General features: G+C 34.3%; 1 protein-coding gene across 1 annotated transcript in view; it reads left to right on the forward strand.

The window, feature by feature from the left end:
• Positions 1-11,899, forward strand: part of LOC120626344 (corticotropin-releasing factor-binding protein) — a 34,706-nt gene extending 22,807 nt beyond the window's left edge. The window contains exons 5-7 of the mRNA XM_039893840.1: positions 2,814-2,992; positions 6,283-6,391; positions 11,320-11,899. Of these exons, the coding sequence (XP_039749774.1) occupies positions 2,814-2,992; positions 6,283-6,391; positions 11,320-11,471 (440 nt within the window). The 3' untranslated portion in view covers positions 11,472-11,899. The remainder of the gene's footprint in view (positions 1-2,813; positions 2,993-6,282; positions 6,392-11,319) is intronic.
• The last annotated feature ends 8,299 nt before the right edge of the window (positions 11,900-20,198 follow it).

The raw sequence follows: 20,198 nt of genomic DNA on the forward strand, positions 1-20,198 counted from the left end.
AGATATTATATTGAAAACGTGATGTTATTTTCTAATAGCTTGGTGACTGTCTAGCAAAAGAGACGTGATTTTGATGAGAGTTCTGGAACAAATCGTCATCTATCGTCGCTATTTCTACTTTAACAACCATTTTTCCAAGCATAGAAGTACATACGATTACAAAATTGATAATAAAGTTCAAGTGATCTAAGCTATTTTAGCACTGAAGACTAAACTCTTCGAACAGTGCGTGTTGCCAGTGTTGACTTACGGAACTGAGACATGGCCGCTAACTATGGGCCTCATAAGAAGGCTCAGAGTCACTCAGCGGGCGATGGAGAGAGCTATGCTAGGAGTATCTCTACGTGATCAAATCAGAAATGACGAGATCCGTAGAAGAACTAGAGTTACCGACATAGCTCAGCGAGTCGCGAAACTGAAGTAGCAATGGGCGGGGCACATAGCTCGGAGAACCGATGGACATTGGGGTCTTAAGGTGGTGGAATGGCGACCCCGCACCGGTAAACGCAGCGTAGGTCGGCCCCCAACGAGGTGGACAGATGACATCAGGCGAGTCGCTGGGAGCCGCTGGAGGCAAGCGGCCCAGGACCGTGTATTGTGGAACTCCCTACAAAAGACCTATGTCCAGCAGTGGACGTCGATTGATTGACATGATGATGATGATGATGAAGCTATTTTAGAATGAGAGGTGACGAAAGCAAACCCAGTGAAACTTGTTACCTTGTACCTGTTGTACTAAACAGTTACAGTTAACTACACTCAAAGGTCTCACTCAAAGGTCTACACCTAGGTCTACACCTACACCTTTGAGTGTAGTTAAAATGGAATAAGCTCTAGTTATACAACAGAATCTTAAGTATCAATATATATAAGTGTTTGCTTATTTATATGTCATGGAAAAAACAAAAATGAATCTGCTTTCTGCATGATAAGCTTTATATCCAGAAGGCAAACTTAAATAATTCTTGAATTTTATCACAAGCATTTCGTTTCTCAATTTCACAAAGGCATTTTTAAATTTATTTTCAACTTATTTATTTGACTTCAATAACGTATAATTTCTATAAATAACAATTAACAAGGTTAACTGATAGTCTGATACCATTAATATACAGTTATTGTCATGCATAATGTAATATCCAATCTGTTATAAAAATAGATGGGCAACCAAAAAATATTTATCTTGATTTTGTTGTGACGTAGGCCTTTTATGTTTGGCTATTGCCATATTTCTTTTAGGGCGGTGGCAATTTCAGTGTATGATTTGTTCAATAATGGAAGTGATAATGTGGAACTTTGTAGGCTATAAACATGATTTCCTATTTACAAAATTTAAGAGAAATATAGCTTGCTGCCTTTGATATTTGCTTAAAAAAGATTTTTCCAGGCAACATGAAGCCGAAATAGATATTTTTATAACATTATCTGTATATATAAAACGCAAAGGTGACTGACTGACGGACTGATCTATCAACGCACAGCTCTAACCACTTGACCGATCAGGCTGAAATTTTGCACTCAGATAGTAATTACAACGTAGGCATCCGCTTAGAAAAGGTTTTGGTTTGGTTGGGGTTAAGTTACATCCATTAAACTTTGATTTTAGGTTTTCGATTAAAAATAAAGAAAACGTGTTACACAAATTTTGAAAATTCCTACTCCAACGGCATCAAATAGGGGGTGAAAATTGATAATGATGAAATATGAAGGTCTCTGATTTTTTAAGTAATTTACATTCATATTTTTCTATTAGCAGCATGAAATTTTCTTTAAACCTTTGTAGTCAAAATTTACCAAATCAAAAATTGAACTTAACGTGAGCAAAGCTGCGGGCAAACATGATCTGATTACTGAGTGAAACAATAGCTCCAATACTAATACTTAAAGATGTACTTACAAGTGTCTCATGAAAACCCACTCGATATTATATTATAAAGAAAACAAATATTGCCAGGATATTTATTGAATGAAACAAATGTAGACAAAACAAGTAAACATCTGGAACGGTTGTTATTATAGACAAAGCAATATCCAATTTAACGGGAAAATGGATAGATATTAAAGTACAAAAGATTAATCTTAATTTTGGTATAACGTAGGCTGTACATAAGGTATTAGAGAATTTCGGTATTTCTTTTTTATGATTTGTTACGTTATCGTATCTAAGTGTATAATAGCAAGTAATATAAATATGTCAAACACAATACATTAAACGGTTATTAATATGGATAAAATCAATGAGCTGGTTACGATAGTAAAATATTAAATCAATGGATAAAATAATACATATTGTCTCCAGAACTTATTTTTTTTTCATTAAAATTCCATCTGACATTTTTACTAGTAGGTACATGTTTTATTCATATTGAGGGATTAAATATATATGTAAAATCATATATGATATATATTAGTAAATTACATGAATTTATTGGTATTTTTGTTTTCTTATAACTTACGATTTCTAAGTCAAAGCAGTGATCGCTACATTTTTTAAAACCAGTAAATAGGACATCAAACTATGTATATGTACGAAATTGATGAGTATAATAATTAGGGAAGTTATTAACGTTAGTTAAGGACGCATAAAGTCGCACGAAAATCGTTTGTTTCCACCATTTTCCGCTGAAACCCTAAAAGGAACATACTGTCTATTTGCTATGGTTTTACTTTCTTAGCCATAACATAATACCTTGACTTTTATTTTAACTAGTTTTAGTTCACAGCACTTATTATCATAATATATAGTATGAGCTTGCAGTCATAATAACTAATACGAATTTTACGTATAAATCCAGCTTGTATTTCTTTACCAGCCTGCAACCTAATGTTATTCGGTGCTGAGGGTGTCTACACACTGCGGAATCATGGCGTGACAGGAAATTGCTCGCTCATTGCAGTCTCACCAGCTACAGTTCGTGTACTGGATCTTAACGTTGGACAGTCCGTGAAAAGAGGCACCTTACTTGAAATGGAAACAGGAACTATTCATCACGTAAGTATTTTAAGCCTAACTATAACTATAAATTGCTAATTTTGGTTGAGGCTTTTTAGACTCACGCAGCTTTAATTTTAAGTTTACAAATGTAGTTATCACTATCATCTCACTACCATGTGAAGTAATGTACGCATTAAAAGTGTCATCTGTGTGAGTAAAGAAATATTTGACTTTGACTTTGTCCTCAATGATATAAGTATCATAATGCGCACTACTCAGCCTCCGGACGCTAGCTCGCTTAACCATCCTTGCCTCACGCAATTGATTGCGCAAACCGTCATTTTCCTTTTTACATAAGTTTTACTGTAAATATTAAATTTTTACCCGAGCAGAACAAATTGCGCTGAATGGATGGGTTTTAAATCGCGTCCTAATAGTTTGGTCAAGGTATTTTCTCTGAGGCTGTCTCTTAAAACGGCTTAGTTTCAAAAGCTCTCAAAGCAACTGATATAAGTCTGTTAACAAATAAATATATTTCCCCAGATATCACTTACAATGCAGGCACTTACTCAGTTCGAAACATATAACTCCGTCACACGAGCCGTCAAGCGCTAACGTTCATGAAGTAATCAATACATGTATTTATAATTTGATTAAATAATAAGAAATAGATTCTACGTTAGTTACTACTTAGATATTTTATTAGTAGTTACTTAGTTGATACTTTGTTCAAATCCTTATAGTTCCTAGATCTTTTAGAACTTTTTTATGAAGCCTCGTACCCTCGTATTATATTCTACCCGTGTTTATAACTTTTTTAATAAGTTGGTATTAAATCTATGGCCGTGCTACGATTTTAAATATTCCATTCCAGACGCATTATTTTAAAACAGGTTTTTATGGCATAGTGGGGAGTAGTGTGGACTTATAAAGTGGAAAGTCCTGTCTTCGATTCTCGGTACGGGCCATTTCGGAATTCATAATAGGTAGGTGTTTAGTTTTTTGCTGGTCTGTCCGGTGGCAGGCTTGGCCGTGGCTACTTACTGCCTTACCGATAGAGATATGACGTCAAGTGATTTAGTGTTTCGGTACGAAACCGATTGGCCGTATTTAATATATCTGGCATATTTAACCCTAATAGGTAAGTTCGCTTCAATCTTAGACTGCACCATCAGCTTACATTGCAATCAAGGGCTGACCGCTGCAATCTCACCTAATAGAGGCACAGCGTGATCTAAGTTGGCCCGACAGATTTATGTCACCTAAACTAAAGGTGACATAAATCACTTCGCTCAGGCTTGATCCTGCCGAGCCGACGAACACAGCTACGAAGTGGTGATAGTCTAGTGATAGGGGCTGCGGTTTCACTTTCGGGGTGCCTAGTTCGAATCCCAGCACGCACCTTTAACTTTTCTAAGATATGTGCGTAATTATATCACTTGCTTCAACTGTGACGGAAAAATCGTGAGGAAACCTTGCATGCCTAAAAGTTCTGCATAATGTTCTCAAAGGGGTGTGAAGTCGAACAATCCGCACCGAGGCAGCGTGGTGAATAACGGCCTAAAAGATTCTCATTGTGGGATTATGATGTTGATAGTTTAGTCTTAATCATGGAGTCCTCGAGGTGAACTTCCATTTTTGGACATAGGTTTTTTTTTTAATTATAAGCACTACCATAGGATGCTGCCTGTCTCCCGTTAATCTCTGCGAATGGCTTGTTTTAATTTATCCACCTAGTAGAGTATATACAGACACTACATTTGCCTGAGTGGCGTCGCAATTCCAGCACCTTGGAAACCCAGCGTTAATCTATTCTCCAAGCTAAGCTTCAATTAAATGAAAAGCTAAATATTCTTTACTCTTCCTATCCCTTCCCGTAGACTGGAAGAATGCCATATCTACGCATTAACGGTTATCAAATATTCCTTCCTCAAACAGTTTAGCAGCGTTTCTAAGACGAACACAAATATTGGTATTTAGTTTATTAAAGATAAAAAAACGTCATCAAAACCTTTATGGAATCTTTTTTAACTGCCTCGTTGCTTTATTGGTTAGCACGCTCGAATCTATTTTAACTATTGTATTAGGTGTTTGCGTCACGATATTCTCAGTCATATTAATGTGCTGCTTGGCACGGGAGATCTTTCCATGGGAGGCCTTAAAGCATAAACCCACTACTCCACTTCAATGCGGGTTGGTGGGCTAAATTCTCATAACATATTATAAGAATATAATAATAATAAAACTGACTCTGTTTGTTTGTTGTCTGTTTGTTTATTTAAACGCGCTAAATAAATTATAAGGTCTAATCTCTTTCACTACTATCAGAGAATAGGCTCAGCACGTTATCATGTTATAGGCTTTATAGGTTATAACCATGTTATAGGTTTTTCTTTCACAGCGATTTATTCAAGCCTTACTTACAGCTCATAAGCTGTAAAATAGAAACCAAGCAGTCACAAAAAACTAGTTAGGTACTGCTTGCAAACCAGTTGCAAACAACAAAATTAAACTAAAGCGAAAAAGACAGTTACTGCTTCTATTTTAGACAAACTCAATAACAAAAAAAAAATCAAATTTTCCTACAATAAGTTTTAATGGCTTCTCGATGTTTTGAAATGTCAATGGCTAATAGTAAAATATTCGACCCACGTAGTAAAACCCCATAAAACAATTACCGCTTTTATTTATAAGTTAACGTGGTAAGGCACTTTGACCGTTACGGCTTTCTTGGCATCCTAATACCGTCCTTTTATAAAATAACATGTTGTTACCATGAGGATGGTGTAGACATACAAAAAGAGCGTAGGGCTGTAGGGCTTTGGCGGTGCGCTGTAATATGATGGTCCACAGGTTTGCCACTTGTAGCCAGGAAGCGTAGGGCTGTAGGGCTTTGGCGGTGCGCTGTAATATGTTGGTCCACAGGTTTGCCACTTGTGGAAGCAAAATATTTGATATAATAAAACACAGTAGGTACGCATAAGAATCCACTGTGTTATATTATATCAAAAAGTCACTCAATCGACTGATTTATGTAAACATACATTTACATTTATATCCATTAGTTATAGGATATTTACATATATGTAGTATTTATATATTTTTTTTTATTCTTTAATATATATGTATTTTTGTATTATGTTTCTTCAAACAATATCTGTATATATATTTAGTTACACTTTATACTTAATAAGTTTTGTTTTTGCCACACCTACACACTGCTTTTTGATGTGCAATAAAGAGTTTAAAAAAAAAGAATACCCCATCGCTCCAATTACTTTACGATCAAGAATAAAGCTTCCCTACGCTTGCTTTTAATTAAGTCTTATGTACACTTGTTTGGACAGTGCACAAAGCGGGGTTTGGCCGACTACGTGGACATTGGGGGCGCCAGTGGCCTCGACCATACCAAAATGGAGGTGTACGATAGCATATGCGGGCTTGACTCCAAGGAAGGTAATGTAAAAAATAGCATTATTTCAACTCTATCCCTACCTGCTATAATTTTGACTGCACTATGGATTTAGTTAATTTTCTTATATAAAAGTCTCTATTTTTTAAGATGAATATATTCAAATTCATTCATACTTCCACGCTAATACTATATTCATGAATGCATGTCTGTTATTTTGTTATTTGATGTAATTTGGCACATACATTGTTCTAACATAAAATAGTCGATGGGCAATGTACTTATATACAGATCCCGGGAAACAAAGTTTCCTAGAAGATTTTTTAAAACTGGAACCAAGTATTTGAATAATTTAAACGATTGAAAAGACTTATATGATAGTTTTTATTCTACTTCTAAAAATTTTTTGGAAATACTTACGTCGAGTAAGTATCCGATAAAGTTTTTTTCCATGATCTCGAAACAAAACAACTATATATTTCAATGTAATAAAATAGACGGTATTAGTTAAAAATAATTGTAATGCAAAACGAGGTTGTATGAAATTATAAACATCAGTTGCCGTGAGTAAGTGAAATGGATATATATGGCATTTAAAATCTATTTTGCAGGCGGTCTATTAATTTAGATAAATACTTATGAGTTTTCGACCAAGGCATTCATTCTAATAGAGTCACACGTTCTGGCCAAAACTATTTTATCGAGAAGTAAATAACGTATTGGTTTGTCCCAAAACAGGAACGTCAAGAAACCAAATTAATAAATACCTCAGTTGTTTATACTTGCATTACTTTTCAAATGAATACCAAAATAACTTATCCGTTTTACTATGGGTAATTTGATATTATTGAATCCGTAACCTTTGCAATAAGAGGTTTACAAGATTAGAAGAAAAATAACCTACTGCTCAAGCATTAGGGAAATGGGATCGCATTGCCATCTAGAGATGTCAAAGGAAAAAGATAGATAGCTGGGAAAGGATAAAAGAAGTGTAGTGACCGTGAGGAGCTATTTGAGATCAAATATCTATTGTGTCCGTTTGAATCTTTGTGAGGTCATGTATTTTTTTTTATTAACGATAGGCCAGCGTTTGACGACAATCATGCCCGTTAGAAAGCAATGATGAGGCCTAGGTTGGAGCACGCTTGCCTAGGAAAAGCCTATTCACTCTATCCTTGAAGGTACTCAAATTATACGTGGCAGGAAACACAGTTGCCGGGAGGGCGTTGTATTTTCATGTGACGTAATTTTCGTTGCTGTTTTATTTTATTGTACGTATAATCATCTAACCAACTGGTTTATCGTCTTTTAATCGAAATTGATGCAACATTGACAAAGATGTATAACTGCATTTTCTTTGGCTGTAACTGGCATAGTCTGTGTTGGATTTCTTATTTCTTGTGATATTATGAAAATTAAGCTTAAATTGCTATACTCCGCGAAAAGCAGGAGAATCTGTATGGTGGAATATAATTTCTTCAATCCTCATACTCCACACTAAAGAGATCTTCGCCAATGTACCCTCTACGCACGTTTCACTCCGAAATCGGAGTATCCTCAGGAGATGTTGAATTCACAATGAATAATTGTTGACTTAATTTCCATAATATATCATGGAAAAGGAAAGTAACGCCTGCTTCTATCCAATGATTTCTTGTGACTAAGAAGTGTTTTATGTCATACACTGCCGTCTAAGATTTTTCTCTGACTTATTTTATACACATGCTAATTTACACAATATCTTTATAATTTATATCCCGTTAGGTATGTTTGAGAGATATGCTTAAGATGGGTGCGAAAATATAATTAAAACGTCTTTTTTGTTTTATGTCGAATAAAATCTATTTAAAAATTTCCATCAATGCAATCCATTTAATATTTCGAGTAAATAAAATTAATAATAACCTTTAATTAAACGTACGTATTTTTACTATCTTGGGAACGTAACCCTTACCATGATCTGGAAAATAAAACTGATTTCTCATGAAAATTCAATTTTCGATATTCGTTGCTCGAAACTTTTTCCGATAAATTGATAAAAGCTCTGAATATTGAATATACTCAGCAACTAAATCACTTTAATGTCTCTGTGCATAAACGAGAAGAGCAATTTGTTGTCACTAAATTGAAAACTAGTTGATGAAAGGGCTAGTGATAGTGACGCTCTTTAAATTGAAAGTGGTTCTTTTTTTTACCAACGACGGAATCTTTTACTTCTTTTTTTATACGTTGGTGTGTATTTTTGTTGCATGTGGCATTGTCTATATAAAAAATATTTTTAGGCACTGTGGAAATTGATTTTCGTCGTTGGGTTAGCTCATTGTTATTTAATTACGTTTTGTATTACCTAGTACGTTTTGTATTAGTTTAGTTAGTTATAATACTAGTTCGGAGTTTCCCGAACGCTGCCTATCCGAGTTGGATTCAGCGGTTCAACCTGTTGAGAATCTATGCTGAACTCATTGAGCATCGTATTTAGGCCTCCCAGAGTCTCTGCGATTAATTCTATATCGTCGATAAACCGAAGTTGAGTGATGCACTCGCCGTTAATGTTGATGCCAAGTCCGTTCCAATTCAGTATACGAACTGACATAATGGCGTTTCTGAACAAACACTGCAACACTTGGATATACCGGTAGTCAATTCGGCATCTCTGCAGTGACCTAAACAAAGCCCAAGTTTCCACCGAATCGAAGGCTTTTTCATAATCCAAAAACGCTAAGCAAAATGGCCGGTTATACTCTGCAGTCTTCTGTATAACCTGCCGCAGCGTATGAATGTGGTCTATGGTGCCCTTACGGTAACCGTCTTATTCGGAGAGGCTAGAAGCCACCCCTACGAGCGTGACGATTCGTAATTACTCTCGAAAACAGCTTGTAAACACGACTCAGCAGCGAGGTGGGTCTGTAATTCTTCAGCAAGGTATTGTCACCTTTTTTGAAGAACAGAACCATCACACTCTTGTGCCATGCCTCTGGCGTTCAAATAGCCAATATAAGCACGAAATATATCTGAGACCAAGAACAACTTTCAAAACTTTCATCAATGAACCTTTGAATATTCAAATATTCAAAGGTCAAAGTTTCAACCAACACTGTTGTGAACCCTGGAGCTTGGTAAACGGAATTTTTTATTGAACTACTTTGAATGTCTTGCTTCAGTGCCTCACGTCAATTTGGATCTAAAAGTGAAAAATAAATAAGTATAAAATTTAAAAAACACCGGCTAGTAATTTATTGTATATTTTGTGGGGGCGACCACCACGCTGAAATGTATCATAGTGTATAGTATTCTACTAGTCAAGCCCTTTTTTTGATATCCATTTTGACTGGGTTGTAAGAAAATATGTAATACACCATTATAAATTATAATGGTGGATAACATATTTTCTCGCCGCCATAATTATTATTTATAATTATGGCAGCGTCCAAAAAATTGTGGATTACTTGCCAACAACAGGGCACACAATGGGAAGGGGTCTCTCCTACAATTAAAAGGGGCTAAGGCCGTCCACCACGTGCCTCGCCCTGTGTGGGATGGTGGACTCCACACACCCTTGAGAAGATTATGGAGAACTCTCAGGCATGCAAGTTTCCTGACGATGTTTTCCTTCACCGTTGAAGAAAGTTATATTTTAATTACATAAAACGCACATAGTTTAAAAAAAAATAGGTGCGCGCTGGGATTCGAATTCAGCCCTCCCTATTTGAAATTCAAAATTAACAAAACAAACGATGATACAAAACATATGCGCAAGGCGGCCTTATCAGTTGAAGCGATCTCCCACAGACAACTTTGGTTGAAGAAACATATTATTACATAAAACGGGGTGCAATACCCAAATGTATTAATTATATACAGTACATATACTATACATACTAATTAAATATATAGTTAAAACATATTTATGTCCATAAATATCAATATACAAACTTAAATACATATTACCATTTTAACATACACAAAAAGTTAAATAGATATATTAGAAAATAGTCTTTTACCGCGTTTTAAATATATTTAATGATTTAAACTGTTTTATTTCCCTCGGCAGCTCATTCCATAGGTTAACCACCTTTATCGTAGAATTTCCATTCGCCAATGAACGACTAGAAGGAACGTGTAACATACTGTCATTATTAGCTCGCAGATTTAAGTGAACATTGCTACCAAGAAAGGTGAATATGGCTCTTTTAAATATAGCGGTGTTTGCGGATAATATATAATGGAGTAAAGGAGAGAAAGAGCGTGTAAGTTTAATAATGCTGAAAAAGGGAATGCTTTTTGTTGACCCAATTCTTAATAACGTCGCCATTATTTCGTGTCGTATTGTTTTTGCCCGCCTTATAAGCAACGAATTCAATTTCCGATTGGTCCTTAACTTAATTACTGATACTAATGAAGCCAAAGCCAAAAAACTTAGATATTTTTTTAGAAATTATGACACTTAACTGCGTAAATGATAAAAATTTAGACCTCATAATAACACAGTAACAGTTAACGTTCTATGTTGTCGGTCGGCTACATAACTGAAATTATAACCCTAAACTAGAAACCTAACCTAACCTTTACTTTCAAAAATATTTTGACGACCTGCGTAGTGGTGAGCGTGGTTTTATAAGTGGATATTCTGTGTTCGATCCCCGTTGGGGATAATTTGGGAATTTATAGTTCCTGAATTTTCTCTGGTCTGGTCTGGTAGAGTTACGGTACGAGATCGCTATCGGAGGTGCCATCCTATGGTACGTATAGGTATATATATAACAGAAAATCCCGCCATCATCTTAGACATCATCACATATCACCACGAAAAATATTTTCGAAAACTTTCGACGAAGTTTCGAAGTCGAATTTTTTGACTTTCGACGAAGTTTTAGAAACTTCGTTGAAAGTCAGTTTAGTTTAGTTTAGACAAATTCATTTTTAAATCATTCTAAAGAAGATGTATTTAAATTGTTTCTTTTTTTGTTTTCAGCATATCGCCCGGCTTTCATCGCATGTGAGGATACAGTAGTCCGGCTAGTGTCCAGTGGGAGCTTCCAGAATTCAATCACCCTGGCTTTCGCACCTCTACCCGTAGAACAATACGAACACGCCGACCTCATCTGCGGCCTCAGCGATATCTAAGATCATCATTCAGATACTGGAGCCAGGATTCTCTATTACATTGTAAACGCACACATAACCACAACTTAGGACGCAAAATTGTACCTACTACCAGTACTTTAACAAGATGTAAATCCCGAAAAACTTTCTAAACGCTTGCCGATTCGAGTAAAGCTAACTTTCGAAATGTGGCTAAGCTTTAATTGCCAGATATGTAGATAGAGAATCGGGGCCCTCTAAATCGCTTTACGGCCTTGATAACAAATTAACTGTCAAAACTAATTAACTGCGTTAATTAAGTTTTTAACATGTTCACTACAATTTTAACGAAGTAGGAATTTACTCGATTTACTTGGATGTACTTACGTGAATAGAGTTCAGTGAATTTTAATAACATTCTTGATGTCTAGAGATGTGTTTAGGGTAATTTAATTATTAAAAATACGGTGGAAAATTTAATGACTTTAATTTATTAAATTGAACTGTTTATTTTTGCTACTAGTGACTCTGATTTTACTTTTACGATTTTGAAGAGTGCATTTCAATTGATCGATTGGTATTTGGGTTAAAAGAGGTTTTTACGGAGTTAATCATGTAATTACTTTGCAATTTAAGTAGTAATAAGCCAGGCAAATAATTTCCTGGAAGTTTTATTACAGAAATAGATTATTTGGTTGGTTTAAAAATAATCATCTAAAAGCATGTAACTTAAACAAATACGTATACATATTATATTATAACTTAGGCGCTGAATAACGTAATTCAGCGCTTTTTTTTATTTTTACAGCGTTAATAATATTATTAAATAACCGATTTGAATTTTAAGTACTTATGAGCCAGGAAAATAATTTTCCTCTACGGCTAGCATACGCGCCACGATAGCGTAATGTCTACCCATTGTCTCGTCTATCTTTATACAAAAAATACGAGTCGAAATACGGGTAGAGATAATCTTTTGGCGCGCATACTAGCTTTACACCCGTAAAGCTAGTATGCGCGAATCAAAAGAATAGATTAGTAGGTTGGATTAAAAGAAAACTTCTATAAGCACGTAACTTAACGAAATAAATGATTAATAAAATATTATCTTGGAACCGTTTAATTCAGCCAGGAAAAGAGTCACTTATTTGTTTTTACGGAGATTAAAAATTCTTTAAATTACCGATTTGCATTTTAAATAGTAGAAATAACTTCCAGTAGGACTACCATGCGTGCCACGAGTATAATGTCTACCCATTATAAAGGAATAATACGAGTAACGGGTAGAGATAATTATCAAGTGGCGCGCATGCTAGCTCTACAGGCATTTATATATATAAATAGAATAGATTATGTGATTGGATTAAAAAACGTCTAAAAGCATATAACCAAAAAGTAATTAATAAAATATTATCTTTATCTGTGTAATTATATTATGCATTATCGTAAAGTATAACTTAATAATTACATACTAAATCTAGTCAATCGGTGCTTGGATAAATGAATCCCAAAGCCAATAAATAAGGTAGTTTGTTATACCAACACTAAAATAATTGTTTTATTTATTTCCAGCTTGTTGATTTATGGTACTCACAAAAAAACATTAGTATGAATACTTACGATTTTTTTTATAAAGATAAAATGACTAACGATGGTATTAAAAATGTAGAAATATATAAATTGCATTATCTTCTAAAGCTTTTTTTTCTTCTAAATCTTGTTTTAATTAACGCTGAATATTTGGTCGCAAGAACCTTTCCTTGTGATAATAGCTTGTGAGGGAGAGCAACCCATGAGGCAACGAGCATAGAACCTAAGGTTTTGTGATATTCCTAGCGTAGTGTTGAGCACTGTGGTTTTATACGTATGAGGCATTGGGTTCGAATCCCAACAAGAGTAAATAAATAAATAAATAAATAATAATAATAATAATAATAAATATACTACGACAATACACACATAGGCCATCTAGCCCCGAACACAGTGAGAATTGGTGGACTCCACATACGTTTGAAAATATTATGTAGAACTCTCAGGCATGCAGGTTTCCTCACGATGTTTTCCTTCGCTGTTGAAGCAAGTAATATTTTAATTGCTTAAAACGCAAAAAACTTAGAAAAGTTAGAGGTACTGGGATTCGAACGAGGCCCCCCGAGAGTGAAGTCGCCTACCCACTGCGCTATCACCGCTTTCTCAGCCTAATGAGGTTCTAATTTTATAATATTTGGCATCTAGGTATTTTTTACATTATTATGAAAACTAAGCTTAATTTGCTATACTCCGTGAAAAGCAGGAGAATCTGTTTGTGACTTTACAAGTATAAGGATCGAAGAAATTATAAAACTAGCCATACAGATTCTCCTCCTTTTCGAGGAGTATAGAAAATTAAGTAGGCAACACATATTAAGTATATCAGTTTATTTCATTTATTCATTCACACACCGCGGCCGGCCGACCGCGGCGGCGCGGCGAAGTTCCCACCGCGATCGTACGCGCCGGGTGCTGGAGTACAGTCCAAAACTTCCGCGCGACTCGACAGTATGCGCATACTACCTACCGATAGACTTTTTATGTGCGCACCGTCTCTTTTATTATTATTTTGTGTTGTGCTTAATTTTTGCTGTGTAATGTACTCTACTTGTTATAAATAATTATTATACTTCTTCAACCAAGCGCGGTGGTATATCATGGATTTCCGCAAAGTAACACCTGCTTCTATCCAATATTTTTCAGTAATAATTGACGGATCAAGCGGATGGCCCACCTGATGGCCCACCATCGTCTTCAATAGAGAAACACTTCGAACAGCATGCAAAGTATTCGTTGCGATACAATGTGCAGTGGCCCTTTTCCATCAACCTGAGGCGTAGGTGTTAAGCCAACACCGGCAACTACGAAACACAGTTATGCTGCTAGGCGGCAGAAATACCTAAGTGTAACGGATACGCAAATAAAACAATATTGGTATAACAAAATATTTTTATACTTTAAAAACAATGGCGGGCTTTGGCTAGCTTGACGTACCAAACCATAATGGCGGCATTTTTGGAATGGCGGTGAGGTACGACAACATGGCGGCTTGGCTTTGACAAATTGTCTATCTATAATCTGTGGTCGGTGCACTGGCTGACGTCTTATTCGTTACATAAGTAAGGCGGCACTACTCGCCCGGACGAACTCAGTCACAAGAATCTTACCTACCGCTAAATCTCTAACTAATGTCACATTGCTGGTCACAGGCACAGAATATATAAACAGTCTAAAAATTGTTCTGCAGATACACTTTTGTGCTGGTTCTGATACAGCAGAATTTAAGTACAATCCCCGGCAGGAGAAATTTCGAAATTTATAATCTCAATCATAATCTAATCGAGAAATCTAATAGTTAGCAATTTTTTTTTTCTGATTCAGATATCAAACTTACGACCTCGTAATCCGTGGTAGGACATGTAAGCCACGAAACCAGCGAGGCAGTTGCGCCTATAATAGGACAATGTGTACATGGTGCGACACCACTATATAATCCCCAAGTTGTAAGGTCTCGTTTCCACTTTTGATTCTGTTTTTGTTGAATCGTTTACGTTACAAGTCGATTCCATTATATCAACTCACTACCGGCCCACTTAAAGTCACGGGACTTCCACAATTAAATTAGAAGAGTGTAGGTCGAAGTCCACCACGCTGGTCAAGTGTGGATTGGTGAACTTCACACGCCTTTGAGAAAATTATGTAGAGCTCTCAGGGATTCGATCCTCATTGTGTTTGATGTTTCACCGCTGACGCAAGTGACAACCTACAACGCATAGGAACCTATAAAAGTTAAAGGTGCGTGCCGTAGGGCTCGAGCCCTTCTTAAGTGAAACCGAAGGCCACTACACTACTAATCAGAGTCAAGACGATGAAAATGCTAAGGTACACACGAAATGACCGTCTTCACAACGATTACATCCGCAGTTGGCTCAGTGTCCGTGACATTTGAGATAAGTTGAAAGAAACGCATCTTAGATGGTGCGGCCATGTTGCAAGGAGATCGCAAATTTACGTTGGAAGCCGATGCCTCAACATTGCAGCCTTGAAGCTAAAACTTGCGGCCGCCCCAGTAAGCTTGCTCGACATCGTGAAGGCAGATCTGAGAGCCAATAGACTCAAAAAAATTAGATGCTCACGACCAGGTAAAGCGGATTAGAATTTGTCTGAACGTAGACCCCACTTAGTGGGATAACGTTTATTCGAAGAACACAATAAAACAAATAGTATTATAGTTAAATTTTATTGAATAATTGTCTGAATAAAGATAGTTAAATATGTTATTTTATATTGAAAGGAAAACTATTAAAGTCTAAAATATTTAGGAAAAAAATATACATCATACTGTGAAATAAATATAGTGCACGTACAGTTAACCACGCGTAGGTAAGAAAATAAAGAGTTTATAAATATAATATAATAAATTTATTATTTAATCTCAAGCAGATGTTTTTTTTTTTTTTCGAAGATGGAGGCTCGACAGTGGAAGCGCCAAGTTCAGCAGCCTGATGCTAAAGAACATCAAAATCATTATCCACTAGGAACCACGATAAGCGACAATAGTTATTGTATCAATAGTGACAACTGACACTAGAATAATAGACATTGAATATGTCGCAATTAATAGATAATATAGATAACTATAATTTGTGAATACAAGAAATTTACTGCGGCAATATTATTAAGGAGACAGATACTCTTATATGAAGTTGAAATCCGGTGACACCCAAAAACAAAGCAGCAAGCCGTACATTTTCTTTACCGAGTCCTTACTAGAGCGAACTAACCTCAACTAAAATACAAAAGGGGCAATAAAACACTGAGCTGGTCGGAATCTTGATACACTGCCAACTATCCATTCTGCCAGTTACCATTTCATGAGCCGCACTGGACACTGCTCGCCAGAAGGCTAGAATAGTTTTTGTGTATTTCTCGGGAAACCCGTATGTAAATTATTAAAAAGAAAATACTTATACAAATGAATCCAAAACCTATATTCTCATGCGTCTCTGTTGCTCCCGCATTAGGTCTTATCGTGCCTAAAGTGTTGCGATTAAAAGACCTGGCGTAGTTAACTGTACTTTACACAATATAATCAAGTAACTAACAACCTATGTCTGTGATACAATCATTTTAATTTTCTAGAAAACAACTAAATATTAGATGTGAGAAAATATTTATTAGTTAATTATACATCAACAGAGATAGACCTAAAAGCGTTATAGCACACCATATTGAAATCCAAAATTATTAACAGATATATTGTCAATGTCATTTGCATTTCAGTTTTTAATCGGTATTTTAATGAGTAAGTGCACGCCGATATGTATACATTACATAGCACCTAATGTTTAAGCAACACTTAACTACCAGATGGTAAGAGAATAATTAGTACCTAGGTATTTTAAACACTTTATGATATAGAGAGTATTTTACATATACTAATACTCGACATTTCGACTAATTTTTTTACCTGATTTATTTTAATTAAATAAGAACTGTAAACAACACAAAAAAATTGGAATAAACTTGTGAATCATATGTTAAGAAATACAGTAATAATATAAAACTTAATTAAATGAATTCAGTCGCGAAATCTAAAAATAGTACTCCCGTCCAATTTTGGTAGAGCCAAAATGTCCTTGTACAAATAATTTAATTCATGTAAGTATTTTAGTACTACATACTCAGTCCTACAATAAATTAAATAGATTTATTTATACTAATGTGATATGTAAGTGTTGATAGTAAACCTTCAAGGCTTTCTATTGAATGCTCCAAATTTTAATTGTGAGTAAATTTAATTTATATATATACTAACTATTATTTAATGAAATTAACATAGTAGTCAAAACGACTGACGTAGGTAGATACATAAAAAAATAGATTTAGCAACTTTTATGACCGTGTTATGATGACGACTCACGCCATGAAATTATGATATATAAATTATATTCACAACACCATACATAACATTTCATAAGACCATTCTGGGTTAAGATGTGTACATGTGCTTTTTTATCCTTTACACAATTCAACTCTTGAAACAACTCATTCATAACAATCCGAAATCAGATAATAATATTTTTGAAAAATAGGTAAATATGGAAAATAGATTTAACAATGATAAAATAATTATCTTATTTCAAAGTCTAGGTCGCAATTGCAGTTTTTGTTACTTGTAAGCCGTAATTACACAAAAGCTTTACACAAATAACATTTAACATTTTATTACTAACAAACAACTGGTTCTAAGAAACTACACATTTATTTACTGTTTACTGGTTTGACCAATACATATGCCTCAATCAGATTATTAGGAATTACGATTTCCATGTAAATAATAATAAGAATAAGAAGTATTTTTTGAATAAAACTTTATATTTAACAATAATGTATTACTTTATATTTTATCTTAAACAACCTGAATAAATAACTCAATTTTATTTGGCAATAATATGTAATATATTACTGTTAGAACTATAGGATGACAATAATACTTTGATCACTATTTTCTACTTCTATCTTAAATATTCATTTAATATATTTATAGTACTAAAAATATTCCTAATCTATACAATGAAAATGTGTGCAAATAATATGTTATGTGAATTATAAAATTAATGTAGCTACTTCTTAAACACTACTTTTATATAATTGAATCTAAAAGGATTTGAAATAATAAAATAATTATAATAACGTATTAAGCGAAACCTCATTCAATCAATTAATATCATACTCCTTTAAATATTTAGAAATAGTATTATGATTTATTACAACACATATTTATCATTCGGTTAGGCCTATAAAATTAAAATTATTTATTATTTATATTGATTACCTGTGAAATTTTAAAATTATATTGGTTTTAAATATACTTACTAGGCATGAACCTAAACACATTTAAATTACATTTGCAAATGGTTTTTATATCAAACTCAGTTAGTAGTGTTTTATTTTAAAGATAATTGAAAATATTGTGTATTTATTTTACATATATTTTATTATGTTCTCAAAATAATATAGCTAACATTAAAATTGCATACAATGCTGAAACGGTAATTTCGAAAAAAAACATTGAAATATAATGTTTTTTGTTATATTAATGTGTTATATGTTAGGTATGCAATTATAATATGATATGCGTTCCTATAAAAATAATATGGCGGTAATTGGTAATTTTGGGTTAGCTGTGTTACTGTAATATTATTATTCAATTGCCGTGTTTTATTTTTACTGCATTGCAAATCTTAGTTATTAAAGTATTGCTACCACTCAATTTGAACATAGTTAAATTAAACTTCATGAAGATCTAGGAAACTACCTGACATGTTTCATATATTACTATTTTCTGAATATTGCCATCTTTCTGAAATATTAATTTAAGTATAACTATTTTTTATTTCACTTTAAATCTTATTTTTAACTAATTAAAGCTATCCCATACAACGTTTCATATTGTGCTTAGTTCGACGAAAAAGCGAGATGGTGCAATCCTTTAGTGTCAATAATTTATACATTACGGTTAATGAACGGAAAAAAAATCTTAGATTGAGTGAGTGTAGTGCATCGCATTGCAATGGTGAGCAGCAAGTATATAATCTTCGTAGTCAAACTTAAACATGTTAAATTTTCTACGTGTGGTACAAAGAACCCCGCTTTTCGACCCTTCACCCATGAATTAGTTCTTTACAAAATACTAAAATAAATTCCCTTCCCGGCTACATAATTTAATGCAATAAGTATTACTTTCTTTATAAATGGTACTAAGTTATAAAGATAGGTACTTTTAACGTTCACGACATCTGATTCCGTTAAAATGCAACAAATGCATGTATGATGATGATGATGATGTTGTAGTTTTGTACTTTATGAATTCTAGTATACCCGGTCACCGGTACGCTTTAAATGATTAACACGTCCTTTAACCGTAACGTATATATTTGTAAAGGATATAAATCCTTGGAATAATATAAAGTGGTGGATAGACGCCTGTGAAAAATAACACTACAACGTGCATACAAAGGGCTTAGTCAGTTTACTTGTAAATACTACAAAACTTCTACTAAATAGCAATACTATTTTAAATACCATAGTTACAAATAAATCATGGTATATAATCATGGTACATTATATTATTATTGTATTCTGTGTAAAACCATTTGCGAAGGTACCTACCTTTTTTTTAACCCGATCGAAGACAGTAATTGACAACCGCATATAAATATTTACTATCACTAATGTTTTCATTTTACAAATACCATGTTTTTAATTTTTATAAATTCATAAGATGATTTCCATTTAAAGCATTGTTATGCTATAGAATAAGACAATTCGACGGAAAGATTTTACGATCGCGGCGATAGTAGAACTCTACTTAGATGATTATCTAATTTTTACTTATCTTGCCTCAATTTTATCTGGGAGTTTCGGCTGTGCTATTTTCTAAGCTGTTCACTCTTGTTGTAAATGGTTACAATCCCTTATAGTGTATTTTGAGATCTTCCTCCAGCGGATTCTATTGGCGGCATTGCCAGACCACTGTGACTGAGGAAAAGTTGGCAAATCGAATTAAATCAGTCCATCTCGTTGGGGATCGACTCGACCTTTAACCACGATATATTCAATAGTTTCCTCCTTCGGTGTAGGAATTGCTTGGACTACAAAAGCCTCTGCTCTATTTTAAGCTCCTAGCTAGACCTTTTGACATATGCCGACCTGTTTTGATCATCACTGACTGAT

The sequence above is a fragment of the Pararge aegeria genome, chromosome 9 (genome assembly GCF_905163445.1).
Source record: "Pararge aegeria chromosome 9, ilParAegt1.1, whole genome shotgun sequence".
In the NCBI taxonomy this organism is placed as follows: Eukaryota; Metazoa; Arthropoda; class Insecta; order Lepidoptera; family Nymphalidae; genus Pararge; species Pararge aegeria.